Source organism: Tamandua tetradactyla, chromosome 16, assembly GCF_023851605.1.
Source record: "Tamandua tetradactyla isolate mTamTet1 chromosome 16, mTamTet1.pri, whole genome shotgun sequence".
In the NCBI taxonomy this organism is placed as follows: domain Eukaryota; kingdom Metazoa; phylum Chordata; class Mammalia; order Pilosa; family Myrmecophagidae; genus Tamandua; species Tamandua tetradactyla.
The window spans coordinates 3,488,684-3,505,599 of record NC_135342.1 but is presented as its reverse complement, the minus strand read 5'-3'; the positions used below and the strand labels follow the sequence as shown (position 1 = coordinate 3,505,599).

Here is a 16,916-nt window from a genome sequence, read left to right as displayed (position 1 = left end):
GGTTTTGCATTTCAGCTCTGCCACTAACTAGCTCTGAATCCATCTATAATATGGGGGAAATAGTACCATCACAGATCAAAGTCTGACTTGGCAGGAGTCTAGTGTCTGTTTCACACCAAGGCTTTGAAAAAGTGGCAGCCATTGTTAATCAGAAAACAATTAAATCCTGAAGTGTTGCAGGAAACAAAGTAGCAGTCCATTTGCTGTTAGATCCCGTTCTAGCTTGCTAGCTTTCTCTCCTGGCTTCCAGTTTCATGAAGCTCCCCGGGAGGCATTTTCCTTCTTCATCTCCAAAGGTCGCTAGCTGGTGGTCTGTTTTGTGGTGCTGCAGCATTCTCTGCTCTCTCTGAATCTCCCATTCTCCAAAATGTTTCCTCTTTTATAGGACTCCAGAAGCTTCTCAAGACCCACCCAAATGGGTGAAGACATGTCGTCACCTAATCCAGTTTAACAACCACTCTTAATTTAATCACATCTCCAGGGAGATGATCTGATTAGTTTCAAACAGACAGTATTGAATAGGGATTATTCTGCCTCTATGAAATGGGATTTCAATTAGAACATGGCTTTTCTAGGGAACATATATCCCTTCAAACCAGCACAGACCCCAAGTCCCGTTTATTGAGCACCTACCATGTGCTAGGAATGATGCTGAGTATTTTACAAGCAGTCTTTCACTCAACGAAGATGGGTTGGGTGCTGTTCTGGGAATTGAGGCTGTAGAAGAAATCAAAATCCCCTGTTCTGATGGAATTTAGCATCTTGTAGGTAGAAATGGAAGCTTATGTCAGATGGTGATGAGAGCCTTCAAGAAAAATTACAGTAAAGGGATGTTCAGTAACCAAATGGGAAGATCAACAAAGACCTCCAAGAGAGACAACCATGAAAGAGGTAGACCGCTAGGTATTTTGGAAAAGAACATTCCAGAAGGAGAGGGCAGCAGGTGAGAGTGCCCTGAGGCAGGAACATAACTCATTTAACCCTCACCATCTTATATGGCAGGATTTCTCTACCTTAGCACTACTGGAAATTTGGGCTGGACGACTTTGTTCAGGGTGAGGGGTGGAATTTGTCCTGTGCCTCGTGGGAGATTTAGCTGCATCCTTAGACACTGTCCCCTAGACTACATGACTTGGCCTTGTCATGGCAACAGACAATGTGCCCAGGTATTACCAAATGTCCTCTAGAAGGAAGAATTGCTCCCAGTTGAGAAGCCCTGGTCTAAAGTAAATACTGTTAGCCATTCTAGTGGGGAGCTAGAATTAAAAAAAAAAAATCTGATTCAAGACTTGGCAGTTCCTAATCTGTCTGATTATCGCCCCTTTGGTATTGAAATATTCAGAAGGGAAGGAGGATATGAAAGCAGTCGGGCAAAGCACAAGGTGTTGACCGCGAAATCAGTTTTGGAGCCCCTAAAGCTATCCCTGTCTTGCCTCAGGCTAGCTTCTCTCCTCTGACATTGCTGCAGCAGCTACTTGTGTTAAAATCCATCCTGTGGATGCGTGTGTTTGTTTCTCCCTCTGATGTAGGTCACAGGGGAAGACCCTCATCACCAAGTGGTGGCAGAAGTTCTGCTTCGTGCTCAGCACCCTGGTAAACCTGAGACTCCTGGACCTGAGCTGCAGCATCCTGAATGAATGGGCCATGAAGACCCTCTGCACCAAGCTGAGGCTTCCAGTCTGCAAAATAAAGACCCTCATGTAAGGCTGCCCAGGCTCTGACACCCGGGAATCCCTTTGTGTGGACCTGTCATGGCTCTTCTCCCACACCCTTCCTTCACCTACTGAGAGAAGAAGAATCTGACATAAGTGCTGTGAAAGGGATAGGAACCATGTTCCCAAAAGTGCAGACCTTGTGAATGAAGTACTGAGGGGCTTCTCTTAGTCTGTCTTGAAGGATGAGTTGGGGCTGGTTAGTGGGGAAAAGGTGAGAGGAGCTCATTTCAGGCAAACAGTAAGCAGGAGGCAATGGCAAGATCAAAGGTGCATGATTTAGGGAGCTGTTGTACATCAGTCCTTACTGCTTTTAGGTTAATAAAGATAAGTTTGAATGCCTAGCAAATTATTGGGTCTGTTCCTAGGCCCTGGGGAACTGCACTAAGTGCTTACGGTAGAGGATTAAGTGCTAGTTCTACTTCAGACACAGGTTCTACTCTTTTACCCTTCAAGACCAGGCACGGCACTTGGGATGCCCAAGACAAGAGCAAGTCAAGTTCTTGTTTGCAAGGCTCTTCCCCTCCCTACCACTTCCATTTCTTCTCCGAGCAGCTTCCCTAAGCTGGGCTATGTCAAGGAGCTAGGGGATCCCAGAATAAACCCCTGTTCACCTTTGGTCCTACACCACCCTTAACTCTTCTTTAGGCATCGTCTTTTCGTGGGCAGCCCTCCCTGTCAGCCTTCCACATTCGTCATGCCCCTGTTTTAAGCTCTCATGTACACCATAACTTGCTTCAGTCGTGTCATTGCTGTATTTGTAATACAACAGCAGCACCTGATAATGGCAAAGAGATTGAAGAAGAGCACAGGGTTCAAAGTAAGTTCCCTGACTCTTCCTCAACATCCTGTATCCCTAATTAACCACTTTCACATCTTCTTGTAACTTTCCATAAATTTCCCATGAAATTATGAGCATATTTATACAACGGTATTCCATTATACATGTCCTGATATTTGACTCTTTATACTTGGACTTGAATTATCTGAAAGTTGTTTTATTACTTTTTTCCTAACTTTTTATTGTGGCAACATACATACGACTCAATTTCCCATTTTAAGCCCCTTTCGAGCATACAACTCGGCATTATCAATTGCATTCACGCTGTCATGCCACTGTCGCCATCACCCCACAGAGACTCTGCATCCACCGAGCAGCAACTCCCTGCTCCCATACCTTGCCCTGCTAATCTGTATTCTGCCTCCTCTCTCTGGGTTTGCATATTCTGGGTATTACATAGAAGTGAGATCATACAATATTTGTCCTTTGGTATCCAGCTTATCTCACTCAACATAATGTCCTCAAGGTTCATCTGTGTTGCTGCATGTATCAGAACATCCTTCCTATGGTTGAATAATGTTCCATTGTGTGTATATTACACACTTTTGTCCCCCCCATCTGTATGGGCTCTTGTGTTGCTGCCCGATTTGGCTATTGTGAGTAATGCTGCTGTGAACGCTGAGGCACCGGTATTTATGTGTTTGAGTCCCTACTTTCAACCTTTTGTCTATTCTATTCTTAAGGGATATGTAGTGTTTTGTTAAGCATAATCCTTTTGTTCGACCTTTTGTCACGTCTCCCTTGTTAGATGAAGCCCCACAGTGTTAGGGACAGTTGAATGGTCAGCACTGTCTAATAATCCATCCACAGTGCCTGGTACATCAAAGATGCCCCAATATTTGTTGCTTTGAGGTTAAATAGAGGCAAATAATTACAGATATGAGAGTTGGAATGGGAGAGGAGGGGGTGGAAAACTAAGGTGCAACTACATGGCATGGGTACCCAATTCATCTCTTGTGTTTTGTTCTCTTCTGCAGCCTTAAAGATGCACAGATAACCCTCGGCCTCCAACATCTCTGGACCACCTTAATTACCAACCGTAATCTAAAATACCTCAACCTGGAAAGCACCCACCTGAAAGACAGAGACATAGAGGCTGCGTGCACGGCCCTAAAACACCGTAACTGCTTGCTGGAGGCTTTGAGGTAAATCTTGGCTGTGTTTCTGTGTTGTCCTGGCTTTTTCTGTTGCTAACTTTCATTTTGAAATCATTATCGATTCCCGGAGCGGTCCCGTGTGCTTTTCAGGCACTCTATCCCAATGGCTACATCTTCTGCAACTACGGTACAATATCAAAATCGGAATGTTGACTGATATTGGTACAACATGTATTTTCACTCCGTCACTTTGTCGTGCTTGTGGATTTTTGTAACCATCAAGAAACAGCTGTCCCATCACCGACACTGCCCCTTCATTGTCAGACACTCCTCCTCACCCCACTGTCGCTTGTCACTGACAACTACTGGTCTCTAATTCTTTCATGTGAGAATGTTATGTAGATGGAGTGGTACCATTTGTGACCTTTTGAAATTGACTTTTTTTTTTAATTCAGCATGTGCCTTTGAGATCTGTCCCAGTTTGGTCCGTTTCGTTGATGAGTGATTTTCCATGGTGTAGATGTCCCACTGTTTGTGAATCCTGGGTGTGATTTTTGTGTCAGATCAGTGAGATCTAAAAATACTCACAACTTATGGATTTCAAAACAGATCCGCACAAGCCCTGCTTTGAACTTTAATTGATACACAGTAGCCGTGGATATGCCCCAGGTGTGTTTGTCCTGTAACTCGGAAACTGCAGACTTAAGAGTTCAGCTCTAGGAAGTCAGCCAAAGCATGGAAGAGCTTGCAGGGTGGATATGTGCATGTTTGCTCAGTATTACGCGTCTCACAAACTTCTCTAGGAACAAAGCGGAGGCAACTGCCAACTCGCTGGAAATTTGGCAAATAGGGCAACGAGAGCTCGGGCTAAATAACATGCATTTTCAGAAAAAAGAAGAGGTGGCGAGGCAAGGGAAAAGTCGTATGGTGGGATTGACAGCCCATTTTCTGGAATCCTAATGAGTTCACCTTCCAGGAGCTCATGACGGCAGGAGTATTGATTGATCTGCTCTGGTCACTGCTGTATTCTCTGTACCTGTCTCAGATTATGCCCCCAAATATCTACTGAATGATGAATGGGATGGATGATTCACTAACTCTAACTCTCTAAACTGAAGATGACTTTGAAAGATAGATTGGGCCACACAGAAGGATTTTAATTTTTTTTCTTTTTCTTTCTTTTTTGTTTTCCTTTTAATTATTTTCTTTTCTTATTTTTTCTTTTCTTATTTTTATCTTTCTTTTTCCTTTTATTGTTTCTCATACTGAAGGATTTTGATGGAATATCACATGGAAGAGATTGGAATAGCTTTCATTCAAAAGAGTTAGGTCTCCTGTTATTTTTGCAATAGTATAATCGGCTCTGGAGATATATTGGTGAATGAGACAAAGCTTCTGCTCAGTGTGCTCTCACAAGTTTAGCGTAGGGAAACATACACAGGCACACGTGTGCCCACCAATGCATACACACCTACAAATTTGGAGACCCCTAAAAGGTCTGTCTAAAATTAAGTTCAACACAGCCATAATTAATGCTCGTTGTTGTCTATGTACTGCTGTATCAGTTAGGTCCTGTGAAAAATAGACCCAGAAATGTATGATAGATCAGAAAAAATCATTTCTTGCCTATGTAAGTACTTCAAAGAATATTCCAGGGTGGGGAGGGGTCTTTGCCACCCGGTCTTAACGGGTCTGCCATGATGCCAGCTTCCAGGATCCTGCTGGAACAGACATTCAGCTTCTAGAAGTAGGGTGAGCTGGGAGAAGCATGGAGGTTTGATGTCCCCCATCCCAAATTGTAAGTCACTTCCCTGCGTTCTCTTAACTGGAACCTGTCATGTGACTATGCCCACTGCAAGGCAGGCTGGGAAGTGTGGCCCAGGGGAAGCAAGAGGAAGTTGGCACAGCTTGTCTCTGCCACAGCCAGGCGTTGCTCTTACTGCTTTGTGGGTATTAATTCTTCTGAGCCTCACAAGCACACTGAGATGAGTAGAAGTCATCCATCTTCCAGATGGTAAACTGAGTCAAAGATGAGGTTAGGAGACATGTCTGATCATGGAAATATACTTAGAGGGTAGAATTTCCGTGTCGTGGGGTAGATGCATATTCCGCTTTAGTAAATGCTTCCAGCTTTCCCAAAAGGTTGTACCTTTCAGCAAGTTTGAGTGCCTACTGAAAACCAAGCACTATTGTAGGTGCTGAAGATAGAGCAGGGAACAAGGCAAGTCAGGTTCCCACCCTCAAGAAGATGCCATTCTAGGGAAGAAGACAATAAGCATATAAACATAAATATATGGAATGTCAGATGGTTGTGAATAAAGTGTTGGATAGGAAGGAACAGAGCTCATGAGGTGAAACTGTTTAGGTAGGATGGTGAAACCAGCTTACTCCAAAGAAGAGACATTCAAGAGACCTGAATGAAGGTTAAGAGAGGAAACATGTAAAGTCCAGGGTGGAAGGAGAATGTAGAGAAGATTCTGCAAACTGAAGAAACAGCAAATGTTCCTTTCCTGAGATGGGAGCAGTCAGTGTCCAGGGGCCAGCAAGATGGTGCAGGAGCTGGGGTGCAGTGAGCCTGGGGAGACAATTGCTTTGGGGAGAGCTGGGAGGCAGCAGGAGTAGATGGCGCAGTCAAAGTGGCTGGGGCAGCATGGCTGGGGATGAGCCTTATCTTCCCTGTCTCTGTAGGTTGAATTCCTGTGGACTAACACAAAGCAGTTGTCTGATGATCGCCAAAGCCCTTATTATGTGCACCAGCCTAAAATCCCTCAGCCTGACAGGAAATAACGTGACAGACAAGGGGCTACGGCCTCTCTGCGAGGCTCTGAAGTACCCAACTTGCAACCTGCAGAAGCTGGCGTAAGTGCAATCCCTTCCTTTCACCAGGAGTGTCTTCTCTCACCTGCGTCATCCAAAAGATGGAAGGGAAGCAGCTGATGTATAAGCTGTGTTGGGAGATGTGACCTCCAGGGAGTGCTCCAATACTGGGGTTTAACGGAAGCCCAATAAATAACACCTCTCTTTTCTGTAAGCAGGAGTAGGCCAAATGGAAATATTTTATGGCTTTTCTTATGGACAGGGCTTTTCTGGCCAGCTGATAGGGCCTCCTGGAGCATAAGGCGTAGATGTGTCCAAATGGGTTTGTTAAAACTCAAATAAGTCTCACCCACCCAGTTACTGAAATAGCTGGACACACCAAGTCTCCTTTATAGGGACAGATTCCTTAAGGGAGAGGACAGAGAAGAAGGGTTTGAGCAGGGTATCATCCAAACTGAATGATCATATAACTGCTATCTCCTCAGGTGCAGCAGGGGCAGTGAGTCGTAAGGAAAAGTCCAGGCACATTCTTCTAGAAGAAATTCTCCCAGGTGGAAATATGAGGGGGCCATAGATTCCCCCACCCCTAATGACAAATGGCACAAAGGAATATCATTTTCTTATTGATAACTCTTTATCCTCCCTCTCCCTCCATAGGGAAAGTTAACGATGAACGCTTACTGAGTTGGACAGGTACACTGATGCTTTTTCGGCGTCTACACGCAGGTCTATGGAATAAGATGGTACTATTGTTGATCTTACTGTTAAATAAAGGGGCAGATTTAGAAAGGCTGAATCACTTGAACAAGGTTGGGCTATTACTAAATGGTGAAGCTGAGATTCAAAGCCAAGGCTTGTTCTCCAGCATGTGCCATCCAATATGGTAGCCACAAGCCATGTGTAGCTATTTAACCTTAAATTAAATATAAAATTCAGTTCCTGAGTCACATTAGTCACCTGTCAATTGCTCAATAGCTGCACAAGGCTATGGCTACCATATTGAACGATACTGTCTGTTATATTTCATTTTGACCCAATATCTACATTGTCATATGTAGATATGTTCTGAAGAAGGCAGATGCATTTTCAGTTCCAGGGGGTTGTTGCCACATCTAGAAATTGTTTCAAGTACACTTGGAAGTTTTTTTTGTTTGTTTGTTTTATGTGAATTTTCTGGCTCTTAAAATAGAATACCTTTTTGTTCCTAGCAAAATAGAAGTCCTACTTGGCCCATAGACCTCCAGTTTACATCTGATTAAGTATGTGCTACTATATTCTCCAATAGGATAGCCACATGTATCTATTTAGATTTCAATTAATGAGAATTAAATAGAATTTAAGATTCATCTTCTCAGGTACACTAGCCATATGCCAACCACTCAATAGCCATGTGATCCTAACTACCCTACAGGACTGTACTCTCTGCCTCCAAAAGCCCACCAAGCCATTACCCACGTGTACCAGAAGATTCCTCTGTCCTTCCTGTCGAGGTGTTTGCCATATGCGATATGCTATCCTAAACCCTTTATGTGTGCTAATCTATTTAGCTTTGTGACAATCCCATCAGAGAAGTACTAGTAAACCTTTATTTTCAAATACTATTACTTGAAGCAGCATTGCCATATGCGCAGGGACAAGGGAGCTGGGAGTGACGTTTCGCTTTCTAGCAAGATAGGGACAGGTGAAACTCGAAGAATAGACCTCAAAAAGGCTTATTGTAGATGGTAGCACAATATTACAAGTGTAATTGATACCATTGAATTGTTCACATGAAAATGGCTAAAATGGGAAATTTCACGTCGTATCAGTGTTATCACAATAAGAATGTTAAAGCCTCGCTTGCTTTCTGGGCGTCTCCTGCAGGTTGGGGCACTGTGGTCTCAAAGAATCCAGCTGCCAGAACTTGGCCATTGTCTTCATCATCAACCAGAACCTGACTCGCCTCTACCTGGCCGGCAACAACCTGGGAAATGATGGCGTGAACGCCTTGTGTCGATTTCTAAAACATCCCAGCTGTTATCTCCAGAGGCTGATGTGAGTGTGCTCCACCTCCCTCTGAGGGCTTCAGAGCTGTCTGACTGATGGCACGGTGAAGACCTCAAAGCACAGAGCGGTAGGGGAGAGGGAAACCCTTGGTACGATGACGAAGGGACTTGTGTGCAAAGCCTACCCCTGAGGATCCTCTCCTGGATCCTGCCTTTCCTTGGAAAAACCCAGCCTCTGCCTTTCATTTTCCTACACTGGGAAATCCTTTATCCAAACATTAACCATTCAATACGGGCAGACGCTGCTAGGGATGAGGGCTGCAAAGATGAAAAGCAGATGGGTCCCTTGCTTCACATGGCTTAGGTTCTGGGTGGAAGAGAGGTAATAAATGGGTGAGATTTTCTGCTGGTAATAGGAATGCAGAGCCAGCAACCCCACAGGCTGCGCCTTGCACTATTCTAAGAAACACCTCACACACAGACTGTGATGTGAATAGCATCCTCTAGCTACCGTGCCACAAGACATCCCAAGTACTCTTTATTTTAAAAAAAGTCTCCTGGTGTTGCCAAATTACATTCATAAACATTCTTTGATTTGACAGTGAGTGAGAGTTTTGTGTTTCCTGCTCAGTGCCATCAACTTACTTTGCATGCTGCATTAGAATCTTGCTCTTCCGCCAACGTATCCCCCTTGGCAAGTTAGTCCACCAATAACTTCTTCGTGTGAAATGTTGTACGTGACTTCACAGTGTATCTGTAGCCAGAAATTCTGTTAAAGAATACAACCTTAATGTACTTGTCGACCATATGATAAGTCTCCCGAGAGGAGTGATGCAGAGACATTGAATGTCTAGGAAAATAGTCTCCCCCCAAAGACCGCTATGCCCTAACCTCTGAAACAGAAGGGACTGAAATGTAATTTAAGGATCTTGAGATGGGAAGATTATGCTGGATTATCTAGGTATTCCCAATGTAACCTCAAGGGTCCCTCTGAGAGGGAGGCAAGGAGAGCAGAGAGGAGTGGCCACTGGGTGACGTAACTGCTGACTGGGGGCCAGGCACCAAGGAGCATAGGCAGTCTCTAAGGATTGGAGAAAGCAAGAAATGGGTTCTCCCCAAGAGCCTCCGGAGGGAACCCAGCTCTGCCAATGTTTTGACTTTAGCCCAGAGAGAGACCCACGTTGAACTTCTGACCTTCACAGCTGTAAGATAATTAATCTGTGTTGTAAGCCACCGAGTTTGTGGCGGTTTTACAGCAGCAGGAAGAAACTAATACACTGAGCAGGAAGGCAAATGGGAAAGAGATCCAAATATCTGGAATGGCATCAGTGCGTATTATGCCAGGTACTGTACGAGCATCTTGCCATTGAAGTCGAACCGTCCTAAATGCTACCATCACCCCTTTCCACAGAGGAGCAACCCGAGGTCAAGAGAAGTCCTTCACCCAAGAGAATACAAGGGTGACCCCCCCCCCCCTTTTTCCTTGTGTCTTACAGACTTAATCAGTGCAACCTGCAAGCAGCTAGTGGCGGCTTTCTTGCATTTGCACTTATAAGCAACAGGAGTCTGACGCACCTGAGCCTTAGCCAGAACACCCTGCAAGACGACGGGGTAAAGCTTCTGTGTGAGGTCATGAGGGAACCATACTGTCGCCTCCAGGACCTAGAGTAAGTTTCCCACAGCTGCCAAATCAGGGTTTAGGGTTCCCAGAAAACAAAGAGAAATGAGACTGGAACCCAAAACTGGTCCCAGGGCCAACGGATGCTTGTTTTGCCGGTAGATGTTCTGGAGAAGTTGATGTGCGGGAAAAGGTGTTGAAGGGCAAAGGAGCTAGAACACAAGCCCCATGGAAGGACCTGAGGAGTTCTAGCTCACCCTTGATTCCTAAATCCTGTCCAGCCCTTGGGAGGGGTCATCTTGTTCTGAATCTTCAGCTTTTCATCCTGGAGGTGGAGTGCAAGTAGGGGAAGTTTGTCTCTTAACCAGGTTTCCCTGTGGGGCTCCTTCTATTACTAGGAATATTCCCTCATTAAACAGATTATGGAAAAATTAAAAGTTTTAAATGAGCAGAAAGCAATCTATAGTCTCACAACCAAGCAGCAACTACTATCAATATTTTGATTAATGTTTTCCGGAATTTTTTTTCCCTGGATGCATAACTGCATTTAATGTTTCACCACGTGGCAGACACAGGACTCTAAATATCTTGCTATGTCTTACCTTATGTAGCCTCCCCAGCAGTCATATGCCAATGGGGAGCTAGAATGTGCAGGGAACCAGTGTAACAAGTGGCTGTGGACTCGGTCTCACCTTGAGCATATGTAGATTCTAATCGTTAAATGAAGCATGGCATAGTATTCCATTTAATGTGTGCCAAACTTAATAAATCCCCTAAAACTGGACACTTAGCTTATGTCCAGTGTTTTAGTCCTGTATACCTTAAATCTTTGCATAGGTGGTAGTGTTTCCTTATGATCATTTACAAAGGGTAGAATTAATGGACCAAGATGTGGGCTTATTTTGAGATCCCTCCTTTCCCAATAATAAATAGAAGAAAAGAGTTGGCAACGATCAGTCCATAAATCTGAGTACCCCCAACCCTCAAATATTAATTACTCCATTTATTGATTAAAATAACCAATCCTATTTGTACATGGTAGGAAAATGCCATCTTAGTCAATTGGAGATACGCTTTCTTTTGGGATTGCATTTAAATTTTAGAGCAAGGACAGAGCTGGGGGGACTATTTGGTCCTGTCATCTGTGCTGGCGTCTAAGGCTTGGCCGGTCCACCTGATGTTCAGGGATGAGCCCCTCCCAGCCTGAGCCCCATCAGGATGGGCTCTTGCCCCAGTGGGATGAATCTGCTCTTCCCATGCTAAGATAAGGAAATGGGATTTGGGCTGGTTCAGTCAAATCTACTCAGCGGAATCACCTGGCCATCACTTCAGGAGGGTCATTTCTAGCCCTGCTGGCCAAGCTGCCTGAGGAGAGAGCCTGAGGCTTCTCCACCTTTGGATCCTGAGCCCCTTCTAGAATTTCAGCAAAATCCTGTCATCTTTTCTCTCCCTCTCAGGGCTTTTGTTCCTCTGACAGGAACTCCACCAACTTGTACTCACCTATGCTTTTCTCTCTCCCCTCCTCTCCCGTAGGGAAACTATCCCATTTCCGGGTGGGGAGCAAGTTCTGATGGGCTCATTTTAAGTCGCATCAAACGCTTCCCATGCTTTCCACTTGTCCTCCCTGTCCCCCCTGGGGGTCAACGCCGTTCCCAGGATGGACAGAAAGGGCAGCCATTGCAAAGGGTACCGGGAGCTCCCGTGAGTGTGCCGGTGTGGTACCACCTCGTGAGGCCCGGGTTGGTGCTCCCTCTCCTCCTTGCAGGCTGGTGAGCTGCTGCCTCAGCTCCGCTTGCTGCGAGAGTCTGTCCTCAGTGATCAGGAGAAGCAACTACCTGAGGAGCCTGGACCTGGCGTCCAACGAGCTGGGTGACGAGGGTGCCATCCGGCTGTGCGAGGGCTTGAAACAAGAGAGCACCTCCCTGAGGAGACTCGGGCAAGTCCCTGCAATCGTGGGTTCAAGGGCTGGGGGACCCTGAGAGAGGGGTGCTGGGTGCAGAGTCACTCACAAAGGGATGATATGCTGGTCTCGCAGCCCCATAAAACTAGACAGAGGGGAGCCTTTGCAGAGTCACAGGGCAGATTCCAGCCCAGCATCCGCAGGTGCAATGAGATCACAAAAAACTTGAGCGGGGCTGGAGGTAGTAAGCGCTTGAAAAACAGGTATTTATCAAACAACCACGTGGTACTAGAAAAAAATACAGAGGTGGGTGAGCCCTTGGCGTGCTGGCATAAACAGTCTAGTGAGGAAGTCAGACAAAGAGCAAATGATTGCATCCCACAAACTCGAGTTCAGAAGATCATGGGGGATGGGGGTGGGGGGTGCTCGAGAGGCAGAATGCTGGTTCATATGATGGAAAGTTATTCCAGGCATAAAAAGGAAGAAATGCCAGCACGTGCTTCGGAAACACTGTGGGTGAACCTCGAACTCTGTGCCAAGTGAGAGAACCAGACAGGAGAGGCCACACACCATATGGTTCCATTGGTATGAAACGTCCAGAAGAGGTGAATCTACAGACCCAGGAAGTAGATGAGAGGCAGGCAGGGGCTGGGGAGGGACTACTGATGAGCATGGGGTCTCCTCTGGGGGTGACAGGTGTTTGGAACTGGATGGCAGCAGTGGTGGCTGTAAAACATAGAAGGTCCTAAGTGCCACTGAATTGTTTACTTTAAGGTGGTTAATTTTATGTGACCTTGACCTTACGTGACCCTAATTTAAAGGGGAGGGACTGTGTATATGTGCATGCATATTGGGCCCTTCCTAGGGTTATGAGTTCAGAAGGACGGAGAGACCTGAGCGTTTGCATTTCTAACGATGCCACGGGTGCTTCTAGTTCTCGCTTTGGAAGCCCCTGCTGGATGATTCAGGTTAAAATTAGGGAGAATGAAGGTAAAAGCTGAGAAAGCCGATGAGAAGATACTTGGGGAAAGACTGGGTTTCATCTGAAACCCAAAAGATGAGCATTAAGTTCAGTGAAAGGGGGCAAGAAGTATTGTTAAGTGCTTTTTGGTGATGCATGTTGAGGTATTTAGGGTGGAACCTCACAGTAGAGAGCTTGCTATGAAATAGCTCGCCAGGTAGATAGGTAGAATGAAATACTGATAGCTATTTAAGCCAAGTGGTGGGTATATAAGTTTTAAATGTCCTGGTCATTCCAGACTGTATATCTGAGGACTCTTTTATAATAAAAGGGGGAAAATAAGGCTTGTGGGCGCAGTTCAGGTAGTTTTAGCCACCTGTAGCTAGAGCGTGAGTTGGGATTGGATGAAGACTTGGGTTCTTTGGTGTTGTTTCTAAAGAGAGGCACAGGATAGAGGAAAACCAGTGATGGTAAGAGGTACCACATAGATGGATGAGTATGAGCCTGAACGCGAGTGAAATTAACCTCTGAGAGTGGTGGGGCCGCTTCCTCCCTTCTTACAGATGGAAAAGGGAATGTACATGCAAGATATTAGTTGGTTTCGTGCTAGAAAGTTTAGAGTTTTCCTGTTAATGGTTTTTTATTTACTTGAAGGGGGTGAGGTCATTTGTTATGCACAAGGAGGAAGAAGATGGGTTCAGAAGTTTGCAGAGAAGAGAGTTTGTTTGAAATAACTGTTTCAGGGAGAAGGAAAGCAAGTTAGGCAGAAAAATGTATCCAAGTGAAAACAGCTGTTACATTAGTATGACTGCATATGGTACCAACCTGCCCTCACTTTTTCCTTTTGCTCCTGCAGTTCTGGCCGCGTGTGTACAGGTCCTGAGAGGGTAGAAAGCTGGGTTTGTTCAAGCTTGGGATAGTACCAGGTGGATATAATGAAGTATAGATGGTTAAGGGAGAGATGTTATTTGGAAGAGACTGATTAAAAGTATTAGATGATGCTGCTGTTTGGGGTGATGGGAGAGTTCTGGCGATGGACGGTGGTGAGGGCAGCACGACACTGTGAATCTGACTAATTAATACCATGAAATGGTGTGCTTGGATTGGTTGAGGTGGGAAAGCCATGTATATGTCATGACTGCATTTCTACAACCGAAATTCAAGAGCAACTAAAGAGGCAATGACAATTAAATGCAATGCATGAGCCTAGGCTAGATCTCATCATGGGGGAGAAAAGGCTCAAAAAGATGTTATTGGGACCTAGGGAAAAATTGGGATATAGACTAAGTTTTATATCAGTGTTAAATTTCTTGAATGTGGTAACTGCACTGAAGGTGGTTTTGTAAGTGAATAACCTTGTTCTTAGGGAACATACATGGAAGTATTAAGTGTTCAAAGAGCATGATATATTTTCAAAGAGCATGATGTATTTGACCTGTTCTCAGATGTTTAGAGAATTGGTAACAGATGGACAGACGGATGGATAGACAGAATGATACCACAAGATGTGGCAGCCAAATACTAGAATTGGACCAGGTTATCAGGAGGGGTTATTTTAGGGTTCTCTGTATGGGTTTTATATTATTTTTGCAATGATCCTATAAGTTTGAAGTTATTTCAAAAGATAAAGTTTAAGGAAAATAATGGAAGATGGAAGCCAAGTGGGATTAAAAAAAAAAAAGCAGAGAAGGAACACCACTGCATAGAGAGAAGTTGAGGGGATGAAAGAATTAAAGCAATGAGATGGAAGAATAGAGAAGGAGCCTCGGGTTAAACCTCTTGCCCAACAAAATAGGAAAATTATTTCTCCGAGCATCGGGGGGGATCGCAAACTATCTATATACAAGGCTGGCAAAGGATAGCAAATATCGCACCCACATTAGTCCTAGAGGGTTTGCACTGCATCTGCCTATTCTGCGTCTCGTGGGACTCGCGTGGGGCTGAAACCAGGCCTGGGCCGGCTTGGGCTGGACGGAGGGGTTACTCCTCGGGTGTGCGGGCCCTGCAGGCTGGAGGCGTGTGGACTGACCTCTGACAGCTGCGAGGCACTGTCCTCTGCCCTCTGCTGCAACCGGAGCCTCAGCAGCTTAAACCTGAATCAGAACAACTTCGGCACTACTGGGACCACCAAGCTGTGCGTGGCCTTCGGAAGCCCCACATCTAATCTAAAAACTGTAGGGTAAGTCCCTGGGGATCATCTTCCGTCTCCATCATGGGCTGGAGGCTGGCAGGGGAGCTAACATGGTTTATTCAACCAGCGGGGGGTGTTCCCTGCCCCTGGGAGCTGCTGGGTGCCAGGGCGTGGATGTGGGAAGGAGATGCAAGGGGCCTGCGACACAGAGCTTATGTTGGGGAGGGGGAGGCAAATGTACCGATGGGAAGTTTAGGATTGCTGCAGGTGGCCAATGTTGAGGAGACGACGAAATAGGGGAGAATGACGGCATGGGGGTAATTTAGATTGCACGGTCAGATCTCACTGAGGAGATGTTTGGCTGGGGACCTGAGAGACAAAAGCTGCATAGTAGGATCTAAGATCAGAGGCACAGCTGAGAGGTGCAAGGGCAGCCTCTCGGGCTGCATGCTGGGGTGAGTAACTGAGGGATAGAAGGAAGCAGGGCAGAGGCAAGGTGGATGAAATAAGGGGGCCAGCTCCCAGATTAGGGAGTACCCTTAAGGCCAGATTTTTTTTTAATTTCAATTTTATTCCAAGTGTGATGAGATGCCAAAGGGAAAGTTTAAGAAGCTATGTGATCTTTAATTTTTTGTTTAAAATTTTCTGGCTAAATTAAAGATTTAAGAGAGAGAGAGATGAAATAGCAGTATGAAATAGTGCGTGGCACAAGGACTCTGGAGCCAGGCTGGCTGGCTTTAAATTGTGGTTCTTGTCCTGAATACCTTAATGACAGTGGAGAAGTTTCTTGACATATCTGTGCCTTGGTTTTCTTTTCTGTAATATGGGGGATATCTCCTAGGGTGGTGGTGAAGATTAAAGAAAGTGTGTGTTAACACATGAAAGAACTTAGAGCAGTGCCCAAAACGTAATAAACACTCAAGTATTGCAGGTTACAATTGGAAGATGTGAGAAACCAGTGAAGGAGCCTAAGGCATAGTAGCTAAACTCAAAAAGAAAGGCAAGCGAGTATGACACCAGAGAAGCTAAGAGGAGCCAATATTTTTAGAAGGTAGTGAGCCACTGTGTCTTGAGCTGAAAGCTAAAGTAAGATGAAGACAGAAGAAGGTTTGGCTGTGGTAACTTGGAGCCATTAGCCTCTGAGTAGTTTGGGTGAGATGGTGGATGCAGAGTCAGGTCATGGTGGACCAAAGAATGAGGACGTTGAGAAACGTTTGAAAACTCTTCTCTAAAGATGTTTTTGCTCTGGAGGGGATAGAAGAGGAACTGGGTTAGGGGTCAGAGTAGAGTGGAATCAAGTTGGGATGCTGTTGAGATGGCAGGTACCAGGATATACCCAACTGCTAAGGTGGGATGGTCTCCTGGAGTGAGAGAGAAGATGAAACTTCATGGCTACCATGCCATAGAGCTCTGGAGGCCCAAGTTAACAGATTTCACAGTAGGTTAAGTGGGGTTCTTTCAGGAGAAGTCTTTCCTCGTGTGCAAATGCTGGTTTATAGATATGGTTTCTGTGTTTGGTTAAAAAAAAAAAAGTATTTGGCATCTAATACCTCACATTCGTGAATCAAATAGAAGCTAAGGCCATGTCTGAGAGGGAAGAATTATAGTTAGCACTGGAGGAAATAAAGGCTTGGCTGGAGGAATGTAAGGACTGGTAGCTCTGACTGCCCATTTGAGGTTCTTGATGTACCAATTGCAAACTTTTCTCCCATAAAGCCCAGCTTACAGCAGCTGGATTTATGCGGGATTCACGTTTTGCCAAATGGATGAAACCTGAAAGGATGTAGGAGTGATTAGTCATGGACAGTGGGGTATGAGTGGGATCAGAAGGGGCAGAGGGATTAGAAAGCACAG

At 45.3% G+C, this 16,916-nt stretch overlaps 1 protein-coding gene across 1 annotated transcript in view; it reads left to right on the top strand.

Moving 5' to 3' along the window:
* The window catches only part of NLRP5 (NLR family pyrin domain containing 5), a 35,241-nt gene that overhangs the window by 16,545 nt on the left and 1,780 nt on the right, over positions 1-16,916 (top strand). Inside the window, exons 6-12 of the mRNA XM_077133375.1 lie at positions 1,530-1,700; positions 3,531-3,698; positions 6,339-6,509; positions 8,331-8,501; positions 9,949-10,119; positions 11,836-12,006; positions 14,940-15,110. Of these exons, the coding sequence (XP_076989490.1) occupies positions 1,530-1,700; positions 3,531-3,698; positions 6,339-6,509; positions 8,331-8,501; positions 9,949-10,119; positions 11,836-12,006; positions 14,940-15,110 (1,194 nt within the window). The remainder of the gene's footprint in view (positions 1-1,529; positions 1,701-3,530; positions 3,699-6,338; positions 6,510-8,330; positions 8,502-9,948; positions 10,120-11,835; positions 12,007-14,939; positions 15,111-16,916) is intronic.